The sequence below is a fragment of the Rhopilema esculentum genome, chromosome 5 (genome assembly GCF_057945365.1).
Source record: "Rhopilema esculentum isolate cy_ngs chromosome 5, ASM5794536v1, whole genome shotgun sequence".
Lineage (NCBI taxonomy): Eukaryota > Metazoa > Cnidaria > Scyphozoa > Rhizostomeae > Rhizostomatidae > Rhopilema > Rhopilema esculentum.
In genome coordinates this window covers 702532-721471 of record NC_142819.1, presented here as the reverse complement: position 1 = coordinate 721471, position 18940 = coordinate 702532, and the positions used below count along the sequence as shown (strand labels likewise).

Genomic DNA, 18940 nt, shown 5'->3' with positions numbered 1-18940 from the left:
AGTTTTAAGAAATTCATGAAAAACAAATAATTGCTTATAAGTGTTAAACTGAAAAGACTTGGAATTGCATTGAATTGGAAAAATTTGATGTGATTTGAAAACAGTGTCAAATACATTTTTTCTTGCATTAATCTAGATTTTATTGCATTTAACTTTGGTCTTTGAATTAGCACTTTTGTTTTTTCCCATTCTTTTTAATTACAAAAGTAATTTTCACAACATGTTACAATATATGAATAATACTTACACTTGCTTACACTATATTGAATTACAGAATTCTAGATGAAAAGAGCTAATTTTATTTATCAATTCAAGACATATTTCATACCATCTACATTAAAAAAGATAATTGTTGTCAAAATTATCTAAAAATCTCCACCTTGTTTATATTTAACATAAGATTTTAAGAGACCTTGTTTATCATGGAACAATTTCTTACCACGAAGCTCTTTCCAGTAGGGTCTCTTCTAACTGTTGTGCCTTCTGCAGGCTCCTGATTGCTTAAGAATCGAATTCTTGGAATACCATCCCAACACATGTCGAGAATGATGGTGTCATTGCCTTCTTTTGCTGCCACTCCACAATTACATGTAACAGATCCACACTGCCATGTGCGCACGTGGACCTGCATAAATTAAAAACATTCTGAAAATCATAGTGAAACTCATACTGAAATGACAATAATTTCCAACAAACATCTTACCCCTTCTAGCGACTTGATTATCTCCATTCCTCTTGAAAATATCTAAACTCGTCAGCGCAGTATTATATAAAAATGTCTTTTGAAATAAAGACTTTGACTTGGGCCTTTAGCATTCTTAACGTCCCGAATTGAAACGAAAGGAGGAATAGATGCGAAAATGTACAAAATGTAAAATTTTATGCTAATGTTGCTTGAAACTTCTATGTACCTCAAAGTTGCGTGCAGAGCTTTTGACAAAAACATGGTCGCCTGGTTGGAAGTGTCCAAAATATCTGTAAAAAGTTAAAAAAATTTATAAACAAATACATACAGATAATGTAATATAAATACAAATTTATATTACAGTTAAATTATATCTAGCATATTTTCGTGCTTAATAAAAAATTTGAACAGCATTAATGGCTCAGCCTGAGTAGGGGGTTTGGGGACAAATACTTAGCCAATAGCTGGAGATCAGGGGGTTTATCACGAAAAATGTTTGGCAGACCACGCCCTTAAGAAACTAGGAAACGTCTCTTTTTGCATTTTTAAAAAAATCCACAATCTATTCTAAAAAACCCTGGAGAGTCAAGCAGTCCATAAAAGATTAAGGAAAAATTTACATTTTCCTGCCGTACGATACAGAAATATTCCATTCTCCCCAAAAACAATTCTTGTTAAAAAGCCTATCTTGAATTATCCGAAGGAACCCTCATTGAATATATCTTAAGGTCTGAAACAGCTTGCTATGCAACATATTTCTTATTTGGAAGAGGTGGATGCCACGGAAAATATGCGAACATTCAGCTTATTGTACCGAGACCTTCTGCAAGCATTGTGCTCCATAGAGTACCGAAGTTTGACACCATCAAAAACCGTTTTTGACATTTCTTAATTTTAAGAAAACATTATCTGAAAGAACGGCATAAAATAATTCTCAACTTGAAAAATCATTTAGAAATATTCAAAATTGGCTAGATATGGTCAATGAAAGATTTAAATTTTTCTGACCGATTACTGCTAACCTGGCATGGTTCAAATCGATATAAAACGAGACAAAATTAAAATGCTTTGATAGAAAAAGAGCCTGTGCTTATGTGGCCTTTTCTCAGTTTGCCGATTCGAAATGTTACCAGTTGAGTCCTAAGGTAAAAATGAAGTTTTTCTGTCTACACAAAAGCGGCTTTCATGCTTTTGAAGATAGATTCCAAAATGGCCAACTGGGAGACGGGGCTCTACCAAAGATAAAAAATATGCCACCATTATAGTTTTTGCACAATTTTGGGTAATAAATGCTGCCTTATAGCGGAGTCGCATTCCTTGGTCGTCGTTTTTTATCTGCAAGACCGAGGAGCTTTATTTGTGAAAATCGATTTGTTAAAGCTGTAAGTAAATACATGAAAATAATAAATCGAATTTAAACGTGGTAAGTTTCAAACTTGGTAATTTTCCTAGAAAAAAGGTCCGACAAATCTTTGATCAGGATTCCGGTAACTGTAACAAACATAAAAACAAGGCTTTTACAGATTGTTTGTCCCTTGTTCCTTATTTTGTGTAAGTCAACATCATGACGATTAAATGAAATTTATTTAGAGATAACTTCACGAGGGGCGCTCATTATTTAATTAACTTACAATTCGAAATGTTTGCTAACTATTATTGTCTCTCATGACATGCTTCTTCACTGTTTACTTGTTCCCCTTCCACAAGATATACGCAATGTTGTGAAGGCATTTGTCCTCCTGAGAATATTTGGTTTTCAATACTTGGGTAAGGTGTGTGGTTTCGTATCATTTTTTTGGTTAAACCAGCAGGATATATAGGCTTGACATAATGTGGGTCTAACTTTGCTAAGCAAAGCTTTATTACATGCTTGCTGTTTGTTTTTTTCTCAATCCACCTGCCCTCATTTATTATCTTATATCAAAAGGTTCTTTCTCAGTATAACCCTAACCGTTTTATTTTTTCCAGCATCATGAGAATTTCCTATGCCTCTATGGCATCATTTATGCCTTCAGTGTTTTTAATGCTTTCGGGACTTGTGCTTCATCGTCAATTGAGGAAGGTATCAATGCTTTCCCAATATTAGTTATTTTGGGCTTTTGTGTGAGAGTTTTATGGTACGTTGAGCAAAAAGCACTGATGCACCAAAGGCCAAACTCCCTCTCGTTGATAGGGGAATGTAGCCTAATGCTTGACTTTCTTATGTCTATGGCATGTTTTTTGAGGGATCATTACTCCTTACTGCTTGCATTGTTACTTTCTTCCCCTATTTGGAAGATTAGTTCGACAAAAACGCCTATCTGATGCGTTTATTGTTCATTTGTTGAAACTGATACTGATAGCTGAAAGTTGGTGAATTTTACGTTTATTTTTACCGAAATTTTTGAGGTTACGCGTAAGCAATAACTCCCTGATGTACTAATTTTAATAGATTAGTTAATTAGCACCAGGAGGCATACACCCCAAAATGCTATTGTATAGCAAATTGAAGAGATCCCTTACTGCTTATCGAAAGTGAGAATCCGTGGATCACCATTTGACCAGCACCTTGCAGTTGGAACATCAATGACATCAATCTAAGATGGCAAAATAAAACAACCTTGACATCATGTCTTGATAAGCGATAGCAGAACATTAAAATATCTTTATTTATGAACTTCGTGCATTAGAAAATTCAAGGGTCAGGTTAAGAACTTGTTACCTACATTGATATTGTCAAATTCTTGGTGAGATAGCCATTCAGTGGCATTTGTGTCTTGGTCGATTGCCATTTTCAAAGTAACCGATTTGTCACCATCGTCGATGAAATCTCTTTTTGCATGAACCTCGATTGTTTGCGAAGAACGCTTGTTATCAAGCAACACCGAACAGGTGCTCAGTAATATCTCCGGATTGTCATGACTAATATACAAGCGAACAGAACATTGCTTCGATCCTGAGCAAACAACATCAATTGTACGTGATACGGTTATCTTCAGTGGTTCCCCTGCTTCCCTGATTTTGTGTCGCTTTGCATTGGGCAGCTGCACCTGCATTGGCAAGGAAATCAAACAACCTTTTTGATGAATATTAAACTATTTGAAAATGGTATGATGGAGAGGATTCCTTGATACAGCGACTACACAGAACATCTTTCTGTCTCAAGTAAATTATAAATATCTACTTAATCAAAATTACTATTTACCATAAAGTTCTTCATAACGTGAAGCCAGAGCTGTACATACCCTATCTGTCGAATAGAACAGGACTGTTCTAAGTTGCTACACCTAGTTTACGCTTAAAGGTGAACTAACACGCAAAATCAACTTGACCTAAAATGAAAGCATATCGACCATAAATACTTGACACATTGTTATATTTTTAATATTCTGACTCCCTTACAAACCTTTCATAATAAGATTTGCAAGAATATCGTATTATTCAACGCGTTTAAGGACCCAGTGTATGGCGGGCCCGGCCAACATATCATATACACTCTTTTTTTATACAAGAACAATTTCATAAGAACACGAGCCTCAAAACTGGTCAAAAGTTAAGAATAATTTAAGAAGAAGCTGAGGCTGTGCTTCTGCAAAATGCAATTTTTAACAACGTTTTTTCTCAAAATCGAGGATTTTTAGCGATGTGTGGGTGCTTTTTCGGTGAATATTCAAATTTGTCAGCAAATTAAGGCTGTCTCACTCACTTTGTTGGCAAATGAGGCCTGAAAACCTCCTTAGAGCGAAAAAGCTAGCAATCGCACTGCTTACATCCTCTTAAGTTAAGAACAAATTAAGAACAATCCAGCCTCAGATTTTCGAAAAAATTAAAAACAGTCAGCCTGAACTTAAATTTAGTGTTTCTTATAAAAAAGAATGTAATGGTAGCGATAAAAATATTGGCAGGATTTTTATTCTCTGGAAACCTAAGTAAAAGACTTTTATTTTGTTAAATACGGCTGCTGTTAGACTAATTTATCAGGGCTGCCCCCCTCCCCCCCGAAAAAGTTTGTCTCGGTCTTTGATCCTGACTAACTGCAATATACGCAGCAAAAATTTCGAATTCAAGTCACTCATTTTCAGCATATTCTTTATTCAATCACATGAAAGATTTTCAGGGGTTAAGAACCTGGTACGATCAGGTGGCTATTTGCATGGAAGCAACTTAGTAAAATTTTCAACTCCCAGGCCGCTGCACTCCTATAACTCGGGTGAACCGATGAGTTTGCAAACCCAAAATAAAATAAAGTTCATGATTCATATGGATGTAGAAATAATCTATCGAAGTAATGGTATTTTGAATTTATTTGAAAAAAAAGCTAGATGAGGTGAGAGACTTTTTGCAAAATTGCATTGCGTCCTGTAAAAGAAACACAAGAGAGTAACAGATCTTGCCTAGGCAAAGCCAATGTTTATATTTTATGCCCTCGTTAATGGAACTTCTAGAGGTTGTATTTGATTATAAAATGAGAATGGGGGAAATTCGTGGTCTTAACTAGACTTTGCAACATACTTCATCTATCAGATCGTACAGTATATAATTACCAATTGCGGAGATACACAGGCTACATCGCTCGCAAATCACTTTTTTATTTTGAGGAATGCAGCCAAGTTAATCGTTTTAGAAAAGATGATGGGGTACTTCAGGGATCTTGTTTTCTTGCCATGACATTGCACACCTTAGATCGGATATGAATACCAAATTTTGTGGAAATATGCTTCTTACATTTTGAAGACTGGGACCAAGTTCAATGTTCTAAAGATAGAAAATGGAGCAATTCATAGACCTTCTTTTTTTGCCATGCTGTTTTTTGCTTCAGACTGTATATGATTACAAAATTTTGCAGACAAGCTCTCGTTATATCGCTCGCAAGTCATTTTTACATTTTGGGGACTGGGACCAAGTTCAATGTTCTAAAAATAGAATATGGGGCAATTTATAGGCACTTTTTCCTTGGCATGACATTTCAAACTTTAGATTGTATATGAATATCAAATTTTGCAGATATACCTTTGTTAAATCGTTCGCAAGTGACTTATTTCATTATTTTCATTTTTTTCATTTTATAGTATTTATACAGGTTAAAGGTTCATACATATGTTTTTCAACCTGACCTGTTTAAAATGATTATGAGGACTGGGACCAAGTAAAATGTTCAAAAAATAGTTTTTAGCGGCATTTCTCGGCTTGGGTCTATATTGCATTTTATTCTACACCTCAAACTACATAAGTTGTGAAGTTTTCATGCTGGTATCATATTTTGCACGATCGTTGTGCCTTCAGACTGGACTAAAAGAACGCCGCGGTGTTTTTTAAAAATTCGAAATTTTGGATGCGGCATTCAATAGGGGGCGGTGTTTATCAGAGGGTAGCGTTCAATACAAAATGAAAAGTTTTTCAAATGAAAAATGACAAGAAAAATGCGACGAAAAAGGATAAAATCAAATAAAGGTCAAATCAAATGTCAAGAATGTCAAGTCAAATAAAGGAATGTCAATATCCCTGTTTCCGTCAGAGGCCACGTCTTTATGAGATAACAACTTTTATGGCTTTCGAATAGTAAGCGTATAAACGATTCTTTACCTCTTGTTTGGTGTGTTTTCTATCGAACGCCGCTTTTGAAGATGCGGCGCTCAATAGGGGACGGCGTTTATCAGAGGGCGGCGTTTTTTCCAAATGGTTGGCTGAAGGTGCGGCTTTCAATAAAGGGCGGCGTTTATCAGAGGGCGGCGTTCATTAGAGGAAATACGGTTACCGAAAACTTGAAATTAAGATTCCATGCATCGTTTTCTACATTTTATCAAAAAATAGTTTTGCGTGTCAGTTCATCTTTAATGCGATCATCAGGCAACTGTCTACTTATTTATTCACTTTGATTTCTATTCCTTTGATTGTAGTTTCAAATATAACAGACTTATTTGATTGGTGATATAAATTACCTTAAGAGCTATAAACAAAGGTAGACTAACACACCTTTATGCCAGGATAAAAACGATTGCTTTCGTAAACTCGGCTCTTGATTGTGGTAGACGTTTTGAAATAGCTTCTGACACGACAGTAAACCTGTAAGAAAGAAAATCATTAGAGATTGTTATGTTCATAAATTTTCAGTGGGACAAAACTTGAAATTTCACATACTTGATTTTTTCAATTAAATATACTCTGCTGTTTATACTTGCATGTACTGCAATACCCAAAGCTACCACTATAAAGGATATTGTTTCAAATCCCGTTTCTCCTTATAACTCATAGAAAGATTTTAATTTAGGAATATTATGGAAACAAATGCCTAATTTGGATATTGGCTTGTTCCAGGAGGCAGTTCTGACGAGTAATGATCATAAATAAAAAAATTCTTTCTTGCAATATAGGGCATTTTTTAAAATACTAAATAAGAGGAAATTTCTTATAGAGACCAAGTAACTTTTCAGTGTCTAATACAACAGGAAATGGTCTTCCTCTTTCCATATAAAAGACTTGTTCGCGCAGCTAATTGCCCTTCAAATTGACTATGAACGTAGCTAAAGTCGATTCTAAAGAAACAAAGAATATTCATAAATCTACTGTTTATATATCATCATCTCATCTTGTTTTCTATTTTGAAATTAGAAAAATACCAGGCTGGTGGTGAAAAATGATTGTATCCCACCGTTTTTCCCAAACGAAAGTGCCATTTTCCAGCCTCGTGTTCATTTTGCACCGTATCCCTGTTTTCAGTCTGTTTTAATATTGTCGTTCGAAATGGTTTGATGGAATCGCCTTGATACCATGTCACTTCGTAGCGAGCACGATCATCCTTCTCTTTTGTAGTGAACTGGCAGACAAAAACGATATTGCCACCGTTGTAGGATGGTGTTACTTTGACATCCCATACAGCAGGGACTTTCCCTTTTTTTAAAACAAAATCAAAATAATTGATTAGAATAAAGTTGCTTTGAAATCAACTGAATTTTCCAGAGCATGAAAAATATAGTAACATTTTATATGAAACAATATCAGTTATTCTTTTGGCACTTGAGTAACAGATGCATTTGGAGTCCACCATTAATGAAAGTTTTACATCAGAGTGAGGATGTTAATGACGAACTTTGTTGCTTGACACAAAAAGATATTTTTGGGAGGCTTTTAAGCACAAAGGAATTACGAAGCCTCAACAATAAACTGGTTTTTTTCTTATGAATATCCGACTATTTTGTAAACTTGCTGCCTTTTAATCAAGTTGTTCAAAGCAAATATGAAAAAATTATGCAGCCTCGTTGACATAAAGTAGTAAAAATACATACAACATACCGTTACATGGTACAAAACCAGTTAAAGAACCCGTTCCTCGTGGACATAGTGCTGTAATGTCAAGCATTCAAAGGCGTTAATGTAATGAACAAGTTTCAGTAATAATTTCCAATTTGTCTCTTGCTTTTGGTTTAGCTCAGAGAATTTATTAACATAATTAAAAGCCTTCGAATTCAAGAAATTCAAGAAAAGCAAACGGAATCAAGAAATTGTTAATCGACTCTTATGCCAGTAGAGAAGAACACTAGCTAGACCTCTTATGTATAATATGCAATTAAAGTGCCTTTTTGTGCAGCATACATTAACAATGAGTTTTCAACCGGCTCCAGCTTTGACCATATCAATAAGGAGTCTTGCGCTCTTTAGAAACAAGACTAGCTCCCCTACGAAGCCCGCTACGCGGGCTTGCCAGTGGCCCTACGGCAGGGTACATAGATTAGCCTCGGAAAAGACAAGAGGTGTATTAACCTCCATTTGAAAACAATTGGCTCCGCACAGGTCACGTGATCAAAAAAATTGCTTGCACTCTTGTGCGCATTAAATTCGCACTCCTGTGACTATCGCTAGGAAGGGGGGAGCCTTAAATAGAAAGGGGGTAGAGGCTCCCCCCTTCCTAGCGATAGTAACAGGAGTGCGAATTTAATGCGCACAAGAGTGCAAGCAATTTTTTTGATCACGTGACCTGTGCGGAGCCAATTGTTTTCAAATGGAGGTTAATACACCTCTTGTCTTTTCCGAGGCTAATCTATGTACCCTGCCGTAGGGCCACTGGCAAGCCCGCGTAGCGGGCTTCGTAGGGGAGCTAGTCTTCCGTTAATTGAAAGTTGCTTCAAAACATTTGCAAGCCCAGGTCTATTCGTGTTCTTCGTTTAAATATTTTAATGGTTTACCACCTAAGTAAGCCCCCCTTGCATAAGCCCCCCTCGAATTAGCCCCCTGGGGGCTTATTTATTTTTGATATTTTTGGATGGGGGCTTATTCGAGGGAAGGGGCTTATACGAGGGGAGGGGCTTATAAAATTATTGTAGACATTAAAAAGAAATTATTAAAAGATCTCGTTTATTTTAGTAGGAATTTCTTTATGAGCTTTTAATTAATTATTACCAAAAGTATGAGTTTTTGTGGCAATTCAAGAAAATGCCAAAGGAAACCTCAGATGGCAAAAATTCATCAAAATAAGGGGGTCGGTCCAATTCTAGAATTAACGGTAGCAGTGGGGGCTTATTGAAATTTTTAGTTCTAGGGTGGGGGCTTACTCGAGTAGGGTTATTTCGCGGATTTACGGTATTTGTAAATCTTGCCGCGGCTATCGGGTGCGCGCGTAGCGGGGCTCTTAGGGGAGCTAGTCTCCCGTTCACTGAAATGTGCATACAGATTTAATGTATTACGGTTGCAATATCGAGGCAAGTTTGAAACTTGCTTAAATACATTTTGTGAGCCCCGGTCTATTCGCTGTTCTCGTTTATGTATTTTCACGGGTTACCCCCTCAAGCTCTACTGTTTTTTCTGATTTCAATGATTAAGTTTTTTATCACTACATTTCTTTTAGCCCTTGTGGGGCTCGTTTAATATTGGTTACATGTGGGTATGCTCGAAAATGCGGCCAAGCTTTTCGCAAAAGAAAAGAGTTTTCGTGCAGAATTTTTCTTATGAGTCTTTATTTGATTACCCTTGCCACCCCTCCGTACTTTTCAACTGGCGTCGGAGCATAGATATCGCTGCTGAAGAGAGAGAGAGAAAAATGTTTTGAAAACTTTCTGAAAAGATATGAATGAGCCCTATAAAACTTCTGAACTAATTGCGAAAGCCTGTTGAAAAACGTTGACAAAGGTTCTCCCATAGAATTTCCATAAATGAGCAGCGATGGACAATGGCAACGCGATAACAAAAAATATTATATTGCGGATTGCGGAAAGCTGTTGTAAAACGTTGACAAAGGGTTCTTCCATAAAATCTATACGAATGAGAAGCGATGTACAATGGCAACGCGATAACGAAGAAAAATGTTATATATCGAAAAAACCAAGGCAGAAATCGAAAAACGAAGCTCGCCATGTAATATTAGAACCCCTAGTGGACCAACCCGTAAAAATTGAGCAAAATAGGACCAGCGGCGTGAGAGGAGATACTGCTCGCAAAACAATGGCGATCAGCAGCAATATCAGCGTTTTTAGCTCATTTGCATATTCACATATTAGTTATAGTAGACTAGCTCCCCTACGAAGCCCGCTACGCGGGCTTGCCAGTGACCCTACGGTAGAGTACATAGATTAGCCTCGGAAAAGACAAGAATTCTGTCGAAGCCCTCAATGAGCATGCAGATTAGCCTCGGAAAAGACAAGAGGTGTATCAACCTCGATTTGAAAAAAATTGGCTCCGCATAGGTCACGTGATAAAAAAATTACTCGCACTCCTGTGACTATCGCTAGTCAGGGGGTCGCCTGAAATAGAGAAGGGGTAGAGGCTCCCCCCTTCCTAGCGATAGTCACAGGAGTGCGAGTAATTTTTTTATCACGTGACCTATGCGGAGCCAATTTTTTTCAAATCGAGGTTGATACACCTCTTGTCTTTTCCGAGGCTAATCTGCATGCTCATTGAGGGCTTCGACAGAATTCTTGTCTTTTCCGAGGCTAATCTATGTACTCTACCGTAGGGTCACTGGCAAGCCCGCGTAGCGGGCTTCGTAGGGGAGCTAGTCTTCCGTTAATTGAAAGTTGCTTCAAAACTTTGCAAGCCCAGGTCTATTCGTGTTCCTCGTTTAGATATTTTGATGGGTATCCCCTAAGTCTCCTGTTTTAATTTTCCAGAAAATTTCATGGTAAGACTTCCCAACTTTACTTATCTGTTTACTCCTCTGACAAATAACATTAAAATTGAATCTATCCTGAAAATCAAAGTAAAAAGACAATGCCTTCCTACATTCTTTCAATTTAATAAGGAATTCAAGCAAAAAGTGTAATATCATACGGCAAGCAGGCAAGCACATTCTAAACATGACAGAAGACCAACATAATTAATCCAATCCAAAGTCACGCCTACTGTGAGTAGCATATACTATTGGCAAGAGCAGGAAATAATTGCTCGAGGACAAAGTATTATTTACTCACAGCAACAACCCTATTGAGATAAGAGCTTCTTTTCTGTAGGAAGATAATGCTTTATTACCTTGAGTGTAATTCAGTAAAATCTTTTAGAAAAGTAAAACCCAAACTTAATTACTTGCTGGCTCCAGATACCGATACTTGCGAAATTCCTAGTAGAATCAACCCAATGAGTAGTTCCTCGATTATTAAGATTATCAATTAGCAATAGAAACACGTTCGCGGCGAGTCTAACGACTCTATTTAGCAACCGGTTTTTAGTGTAATTTCAACCAAATGAGCATAAAGTCATTTGAAATGGTTTCTAGAACGATTAATTTACAATTCCGAAAATGATGCAGGCACAATCTACCGTAACAATCCAGCTTCCTTTCAGTACAAAGCCACGAAATGAAGTAGGAATTCGCCGTTAGCGGCAGGGGTCTAGCAGTAAGCAACCGGTTTTTAGTGTAATTTCATCAAATTAAGCATAAAATGGTCTTATTAAGCGACCAATACAGCAAATCCATTTTCCTTGAAGGACAAAATTTTCATGGGTTAATCCTATAATTTCTCCTATTTAGTCAGAATCAAATTTTCAAGTTTTCCAATCATACACTCTTAACCCTCGTCGACTTATAGGGCGCTTATAAATATTTTCTAAGGCCATTCTTAAAGCTGTTATGTTAATTTTGAATCCAACGTGAATATCTTTATCATAGCATTTCGCTCAATTCTTGTTCACTTGTGATGCTGTTTTAAGATATAATTTCGGGCCACCTTCAAACTTCCTCTGTTTATTTTGAATCAAACATTAAAGTTTTCCAACAATAAATTCCTGTTAGCCGTTATTGGTCCATGGTGATGGTGCTCGTTTAGATATATATCATCTAAAAATTTCTTAAGAATCAAAATTCCTAAATATTTATGCCGATTCATAAAGGCATTAATGACTCCTCTTCTAAACTCCAAAGAGTTATAGAGTTATTATGCAGTTCTATACATTTGAGGTCCACATATCACATCTTCGTCACAATTAGCTTTTGAAACACTGCAGGAACAAAGCAGTTAAGAAATAGAAAGATAAAAAACAGCCAAGTTCCGTGCATCAGAAAGGAATCTTACTCTAACAACAAATTAACAAAATACAATTTACGGACAACAGCTGATCTATATAACTTTAGTCCTTTTCTCCACAGTCAAGTTTTTTCTTGTTTCATCATTTGATTTAACGCCAGCATAAATGCCATAAATTTCGTTTCGAAGGTCCGAGAATCATGTCTGCGTCATAATTATTGCTTGAAACGCTCTTTGATCTAGATGAAGAACAAAAAGATTAATGAAGTTGTTATTCCATGGTTAATGAAAGCACGTTTCAAAGAAATCGATATACAGCAAATCCATTTTCCTTGAATTACAAAACTGCGAAGAGGTAAAAAATTCAGAGAAACACGTTCGTGGCGGGTCTAGCGACTCCTTTCAGCAACCGGTTTTTAGTGTAATTTCACCCAAATAAGCAAAAAGTCATTTGAAATGGTTTCTAGAATGATTAATTTACAATTCCGAAAATGATGCAGGCACAATCTACCGTAACAATCCAGCTTCCTTTCAGTACAAAACCACGAAATGAGGTAGAAATTCGTCATTCACGGCGGGGGTCTAGCAGTAAGCAACCGGCTTTTAGTGTAATTTCATCAAATTAAGCATAAAATCATTTGAAATTGTTCTTGTTAAGCGAGCAATACAGCAAATCCATTTTCCTTGAAGGACAAAACTGCGAAGAGGTAAAACATTAAGAGAAACACGTTCGTGGCGGGTCTAGCGACCCCTTTTGGCAACCGGTTTTTAGTGTAATTTCACCCAAATAAGCAAAAAGTCATTTGAAATGGTTTGTAGAATGATTTATTTACAATTCCCAAAATGCTCTCAAAAAGCTAGAAATAATTTTCACTGAAGGGGCAGGCAAATCCCATTTGTCACAGCGGGAAATCGTACAAAAAGTGAAATTTTAATCGAAAAATACTCACTTGTTGTACCAAAAAGTCAGCGAATCCGATCGTTTATCTACAAAAAAGGAAGGCGGTTAGGAAAAGTTGCTGCAAAGGATTCTCGTTAGGCATAAAAAGTTGGGGGCTGGCGGGATTACATAATTTGCATTACAACGGGTTTCCTATGAAAATCAAATTTTCTTGCATCAAGAATAAACAGCAGGAAAAATCTACCACAATTCTTCATACTTTTAAAACCGATCCAGTTTCCTTTTAGCACAAAACCACGAGAAGAGGTAAACATTTTTCGTTCGCGGCGGGGTTCTAGCAGCCGGTTTTTAGTGCAATTTTATCCAAATGAGCAGAAAATCATGTAAAATAATTTAAATTTCGAAAACACGTAAGAACAACAACGCTTACTTGTATTCGCATGCCATCGATTCTGATGCTAGTGAAGAAGGGGATCAGCCAGCAGCAATCGCAAAACCAAAAAACGGGCAGCAGCGTACGTACCGTACGTAGCTACTAAAACGAAGAAAAGGAAGATCGTCAAAACCATAAATTACATGGCTCTTGCAAATGAAATAGCAACAAACGGGGTATCGATCGATAAAAAGGAAAGGAAAATAGCTAGCGAGACTCACCTGTAGCACTGTAGCACTGTAGCACTGTAGCACTGTAGCGCTGTAGCACCGTAGCACAGAAAACGACCGTCGACAACCGCTTCGAGTTCGAAAAGGAATGCCAACCAGCAGTGCACGTAGATTTATTATCATCCAAATCATCCAAATCACCTAAATTATCGGCAAACAGTAGCTTCTTTGTGTTAAAAACGAAACGGATTTGAAAAGCCTCCGTTGAAATGGAAGGGTTGCTGGAGGAAGAAGTTTTGAAATCTTTTGTAGTAGAGAGCAAGAGATATGAGAGAGAAAGGACCTTTAGAAAGGCGGGACAAAGACCTCGGAGAGCACTAATCGAGATCTAGAGGATTTCGAACGAACCCGGGAGAAAACGTACAAATATCTATAAAAAAGGGAGGAAAAACGAAAAAAGAAACCCCACGAGCACAAGTTTGAGGATCCAGGACGACGTGGAAAAAAGAATTTGGAAAATCAGCCGAGCGGTTTTGGCTGGTAATCTTCTCCAAGATCGGGCGGTGTCGTTTGAACCGCTATACGATTTTGACCCAGGGATCTGCTGGAGCATTGTGTTGGGCTTTTGTTGTCGAGGAGAATAGAGTTGATTTGCATATCCGCACATTAGTATTAGTTAGACTAGCTCCCCTACGAAGCCCGCTACGCGGGCTTGCCAGTGACCCTACGGTAGAGTACATAGATTAGCCTCGGAAAAGACAAGAATTCTGTCGAAGCCCCCTATGAGTATGCAGATTAGCCTCGGAAAAGACAAGAGGTGTATCAACCTCGATTTGAAAAAAATTGGCTCCGCACAGGTCACGTGATAAAAAATTACTCGCACTCCAGTGACTATCGCTAGTCAGGGGGTCGCCTGAGATAGAGAAGGGGTAGAGGCTCCCCCCTTCCTAGCGATAGTCACAGGAGTGCGAGTAATTTTTTATCACGTGACCTGTGCGGAGCCAATTTTTTTCAAATCGAGGTTGATACACCTCTTGTCTTTTCCGAGGCTAATCTGCATACTCATAGGGGGCTTCGACAGAATTCTTGTCTTTTCCGAGGCTAATCTATGTACTCTACCGTAGGGTCACTGGCAAGCCCGCGTAGCGGGCTTCGTAGGGGAGCTAGTCTTCCGTTAATTGAAAGTTGCTTCAAAACATTTGCAGCCCAGGTCTATTCGTGTTCCTCGTTTAGATATTTTAATGGGTTACCCCCTAAGTCTCCTGTTGTAATTTTCCATAACATTTCATGGTAAGACTTCCCAACTTTACTTATCTGTTTACTCCTCTGACAAATAAAATTAAAATTGAATCTATCCTGAAAATCAAAGTAAAAAACAATGCCCTCCTACATTCTTTCAATTTAATAAGGAATGCAAGCAAAAAGTGTAATATCATACAGCAAGCAGGCAAGCACATTCTAAACATGACAAAAGAAAAACATAATTAATCCAATCCATAGTCACGCCTACTGTGAGTAGCATATACTATTGGCAAGAGCAGGAAATAATTGCTCGAGGACAAAATATTATTTACTCACAGCAACAACCCTATTGAGATAAGAGCTTCTTTCGTGTAGGAAGATAATGCTTTATTACCCTGATTGTATTTCAGTAAATCCTTTTAGAAAAGTAAACCCAAACTTAATTACTTGCTGGCTCCAGATACCGATACTTGCGAAATTCCTAATAGAATCAACCATAGAAATGGAATCAACCCAATGAGTAGTTCCTCGATTATTAAGATTATCAATTAGCAATAGAAACACGTTCGCGGCGGGTCTAACGACTTCTTTTAGCAACCGGTTTTTAGTGTAATTTCACCCAAATAAGCATAAAGTCATTTAAAATGGTTTCTAGAATGATTAATTTACAATTCCGAAAATGATGCAGGCACAATCTACAGTAACAATCCAGCTTCCTTTCAGCACAAAACCACGAAAAGAGGCAAAAATTCACCGTTAGCGGCAGGGGTCTAGCAGTAAGCAACCGGTTTTTAGTGTAATTTCATCAAATTAAGCATAAAATCATTTGAATATGGTCTTGTTAAGCGACGAATACAACAAATCCATTTTCCTTAAAGGACAAAATTTCATGGGTTAATCCTATAATTTCTCCTATTTAGTCAGAATCAAATTTTTTAGTTTTCCAATCATACACTCTTAGCCCTCGTCGACCTATAGGGCGCTTATAAATATTTTCTAAGGCCATTCTTAAAGCAGTAATGTTCATTTTGAATCCAACGTGAATATCTTTATCATAGCATTTCGTTCAATTCTTGTTCACTTGTGATGCTGTTTTAAGATATAATTTGGGGCCACCTTCAAACTTCCTCTGTTTATTTTGAGTCAAACATTAAAGTTTTCCAACTATAAATTCCTGCTAGCCGTTATTGGTCAATGGTGCTTGTTTAGATATATACCATCTAAAAATTTCTTAAGAATCAAAATTCCCAAATAATCATGTTGATTCATAAAGGAATTAATGACTCCTCTTTTAAACTCCAAAGAGTTATAGAGTTATTACGCAGTTCTATACATTTGAGGTCCACATATCACATCTCCGTCACAATTAGCTTTTGAAACACTGCAGGAACAAAGCATTTAGGAAATGGAAAGATAGATAAAAGCCAAGTTTCGTGCATCAGAAAATAATCTTACTCTTACAACAAATTAACAAAATACAATTTACGGACAACAGCTAATCTAAATAACTTTAGTCCGTTTCTCCACAATCAAGTTTTTTCATGTTTCTTTGTTCGATTTAACGACAGCATAAATGCCATAAATTTCGTTTCGAAGGTCCGAGAATCACGTCTGCGTCATAATTATTGCTTGAAACGATCTTTGATCTAGATGAGGAACAAAAGGATTAATGAAGATGTTATTCCATGGTTAAAGAAAGCACGTTTCAAAGAAATCGATATACAGCCATTCCATATTCTTTTAGGCACAAAACTACGCAAGAGGTAAAAAATTCAGAGAAACACGTTCGTGGCGGGTCTAGCGACTCCTTTCAGCAACCGGTTTTTAGTGTAATTTCACCCAAATAAGCATAAAGTCATTTAAAATGGTTTCTAGAATGATTAATTTACAATTCTCAAAATGATGCAGGCACAATCTACAGTAACAATCCAGCTTCCTTTCAGTACAAAGTCACGAAATGAGGTAGGAATTCGCCGTTCGCGGCGGGGGTCTAGCAGTAAGCAACCGGTTTTTAGTGTAATTTCATCAAATTAAGCATAAAATCATTCGAAATTGTTCTCGTTAAGCGAGCAATACAGAAAATCCATTTTCCTTGAATTACAAAACTGCGAAGAGGTAAAACATTAAGAGAAAAACGTTCGTGGCGGGTTTCAGCAAGCGGTTTTTAGTGTAATTTCACCCAAATAAGCATAAAGTCATTTCAAATGGTTTCTAGAATGATTAATTTACAATTCCAAAAATGATGCAGGCACAATCTACAGTAACAATCCAGCTTCCTTTCAGTATAAAACCACGAAATGAGGTAGAAATTCGCCGTTCGCGGCGGGGGTCTAGCATTAAGCGACCGGTTTTTAGTGTAATTTCATCAAATTAAGCATAAAATCATTTGAAATTGTTCTTGTTAAGCGAGCAATACAGCAAATCGATTTTCCTTGAATTACAAAACTGCGAAGAGGTAAAACATTAAGAGAAACACGTTCGTGGCGGGTCTAGCGACCCCTTTTGGCAACCGGTTTTTAGTGTAATTTCATCAAATTAAGCATAAAATCATTTGAAATGGTTTCCAGAATGATTTATTTACAATTCCGAAAAAATGCTCTCAAAAAGCTAGAAATAATCTTCACTCAAGGGGCAAGCAAATCCCATTTGTCACAGCGGGAAATCGTAGAAAAAGTGAAATTTTAATCGAAAAACACTCACTTGTTGTACCAAAAAGTCAACGAATTCGATCGTTTATCTACAAAAAAGGAAGGCGGTTAGGAAAAGTTGCTGCAAAGGATTCTCGATAGGCATAAAAAGTTGGGGGCTGGCGGGATTACATAATTCGCATTACAACGGGTTTTCCTGTGAAAATCAAATCTTCTTGCATCAAGAATAAACAGCAGGCAAAATCTACCACAATTCTTCATACTTTTAAAGCCAATCCAGTTTCCTTTTAGCACAAAACCACGAGAAGAGGTAAAAATTTTTCGTTCGCGGCGGGGTTCTAGCAGCCGGTTTTTAGTGCAATTTCATCCAAATGAGCAGAAAATCATGTCAAATAATAAATTTCGAAAACACGTAAGAACAACAACGCTTACTTGTATTCGCATGCCATCGATTCTGATGCCAGTGAAGAAGGGGATCAGCCAGCAGCCATCGCAAAACCAAAAAACGGGCAGCAGTGTGCGTACCGTACGTAGCTACTAAAACGAAGAATAGCAGATCGTCAAAAGCATGAATTACATGGCTCTTGCAAACGAAATAAGAACAAACGGGGTTTCAATCGATCGATCGATTAAAAGGAAAGGAAAATAGCTAGCGAGAAAGTTTATAATAAAAAGCTAGCAAGACTCACCTGTAGCACTGTAGCACTGTAGCACTGTAGTACTGTAGGACTGTAGCACAGAACACGACCGTCGACAACCGCTTCGAGTTCGAAAAGGAATGCCAACCAGCAGTGCACGTAGATTTATTATCATCCAATTCCAAATCACCAAAAAATTATTAGCACATTTGAAAAGCCTCCTTTGAAATCGAACGATTGCTGGAGGAAGAAGTTTTGAAATCTTTTGTAGTAGAGAGCAAGAGAAAAGAGAGAGAAAGAACCTTTAGAAACGGGACAATGGGACAAAGAGCTCGGAGAGCACTAATCGTGATGGAGAGGTTTTGGAGCGATTTTGGAACGAACCCGGGAGAAAAGGTACAAATATCTATAAAAAAGGGAGGAAAAACGAAAAAAAGAAACCCCCTACGCAGTAGTTTGAGGATCCAGGACGAAGTGGAAAAAAGAATTTTGAAAATGGGCAAAGCGGTTTTGGCTCGTAACCTTTTGAAGCGCTGGGTGGTTTTGATGGAGGGATCCGCTCGTGCATTGTGTGGGGCTTTTGTTTGAGGAGATTAGAGAAAATTTGCATAGTCGCATATTAGTATTAGTTAGACTAGCTCCCCTACGAAGCCCGCTACGCGGGCTTGCCAGTGACCCTACGGTAGAGTACATAGATTAGCCTCGGAAAAGACAAGAATTTTCTTAATACCCCCTATGAATGAGTATGCAGATTAGCCTCGGAAAAGACAAGAGGTGTATCAACCTCGATTTGAAAA

The 18940-nt window shown here is 37.4% G+C and overlaps 2 protein-coding genes across 7 annotated transcripts in view; both read right to left on the bottom strand.

Moving 5' to 3' along the window:
* The window catches only part of LOC135690145 (uncharacterized), a 44094-nt gene that overhangs the window by 7241 nt on the left and 17913 nt on the right, over window positions 1-18940 (bottom strand). Inside the window, exons 11-17 of the mRNA XM_065207623.2 lie at window positions 7955-8005; window positions 7314-7552; window positions 6638-6727; window positions 3391-3714; window positions 3188-3261; window positions 912-975; window positions 440-625 (exon numbers count right to left, since the gene is read on the bottom strand). Of these exons, the coding sequence (XP_065063695.2) occupies window positions 440-625; window positions 912-975; window positions 3188-3261; window positions 3391-3714; window positions 6638-6727; window positions 7314-7552; window positions 7955-8005 (1028 nt within the window). The remainder of the gene's footprint in view (window positions 1-439; window positions 626-911; window positions 976-3187; window positions 3262-3390; window positions 3715-6637; window positions 6728-7313; window positions 7553-7954; window positions 8006-18940) is intronic.
* LOC135687257 (uncharacterized) lies at window positions 10377-18744 on the bottom strand. 6 transcript variants are annotated; one of them, XM_089108705.1, is made up of 4 exons: window positions 18195-18744; window positions 17938-18042; window positions 17558-17594; window positions 10377-12350 (listed from the first exon to the last, which is right to left on the bottom strand). In XM_089108705.1, the coding sequence occupies exons 1-4, from the start codon at window positions 18316-18318 to the stop codon at window positions 12263-12265; spliced, it is 354 nt and encodes a 117-aa protein (XP_088964831.1). In that variant the 5' UTR covers window positions 18319-18744; the 3' UTR covers window positions 10377-12262. The 6 variants fall into 6 exon arrangements, 4 of the variants coding, with proteins under 4 accessions (XP_088964831.1, XP_088964830.1, XP_088964829.1 ...); XM_089108704.1 differs by lacking the exon at window positions 17558-17594 and adding an exon at window positions 13062-13098; XR_016143800.1 differs by lacking the exons at window positions 17558-17594; window positions 17938-18042; window positions 18195-18744 and adding exons at window positions 13062-13098; window positions 13443-13544; window positions 13667-14401 and having other exon boundaries at window positions 10380-12350.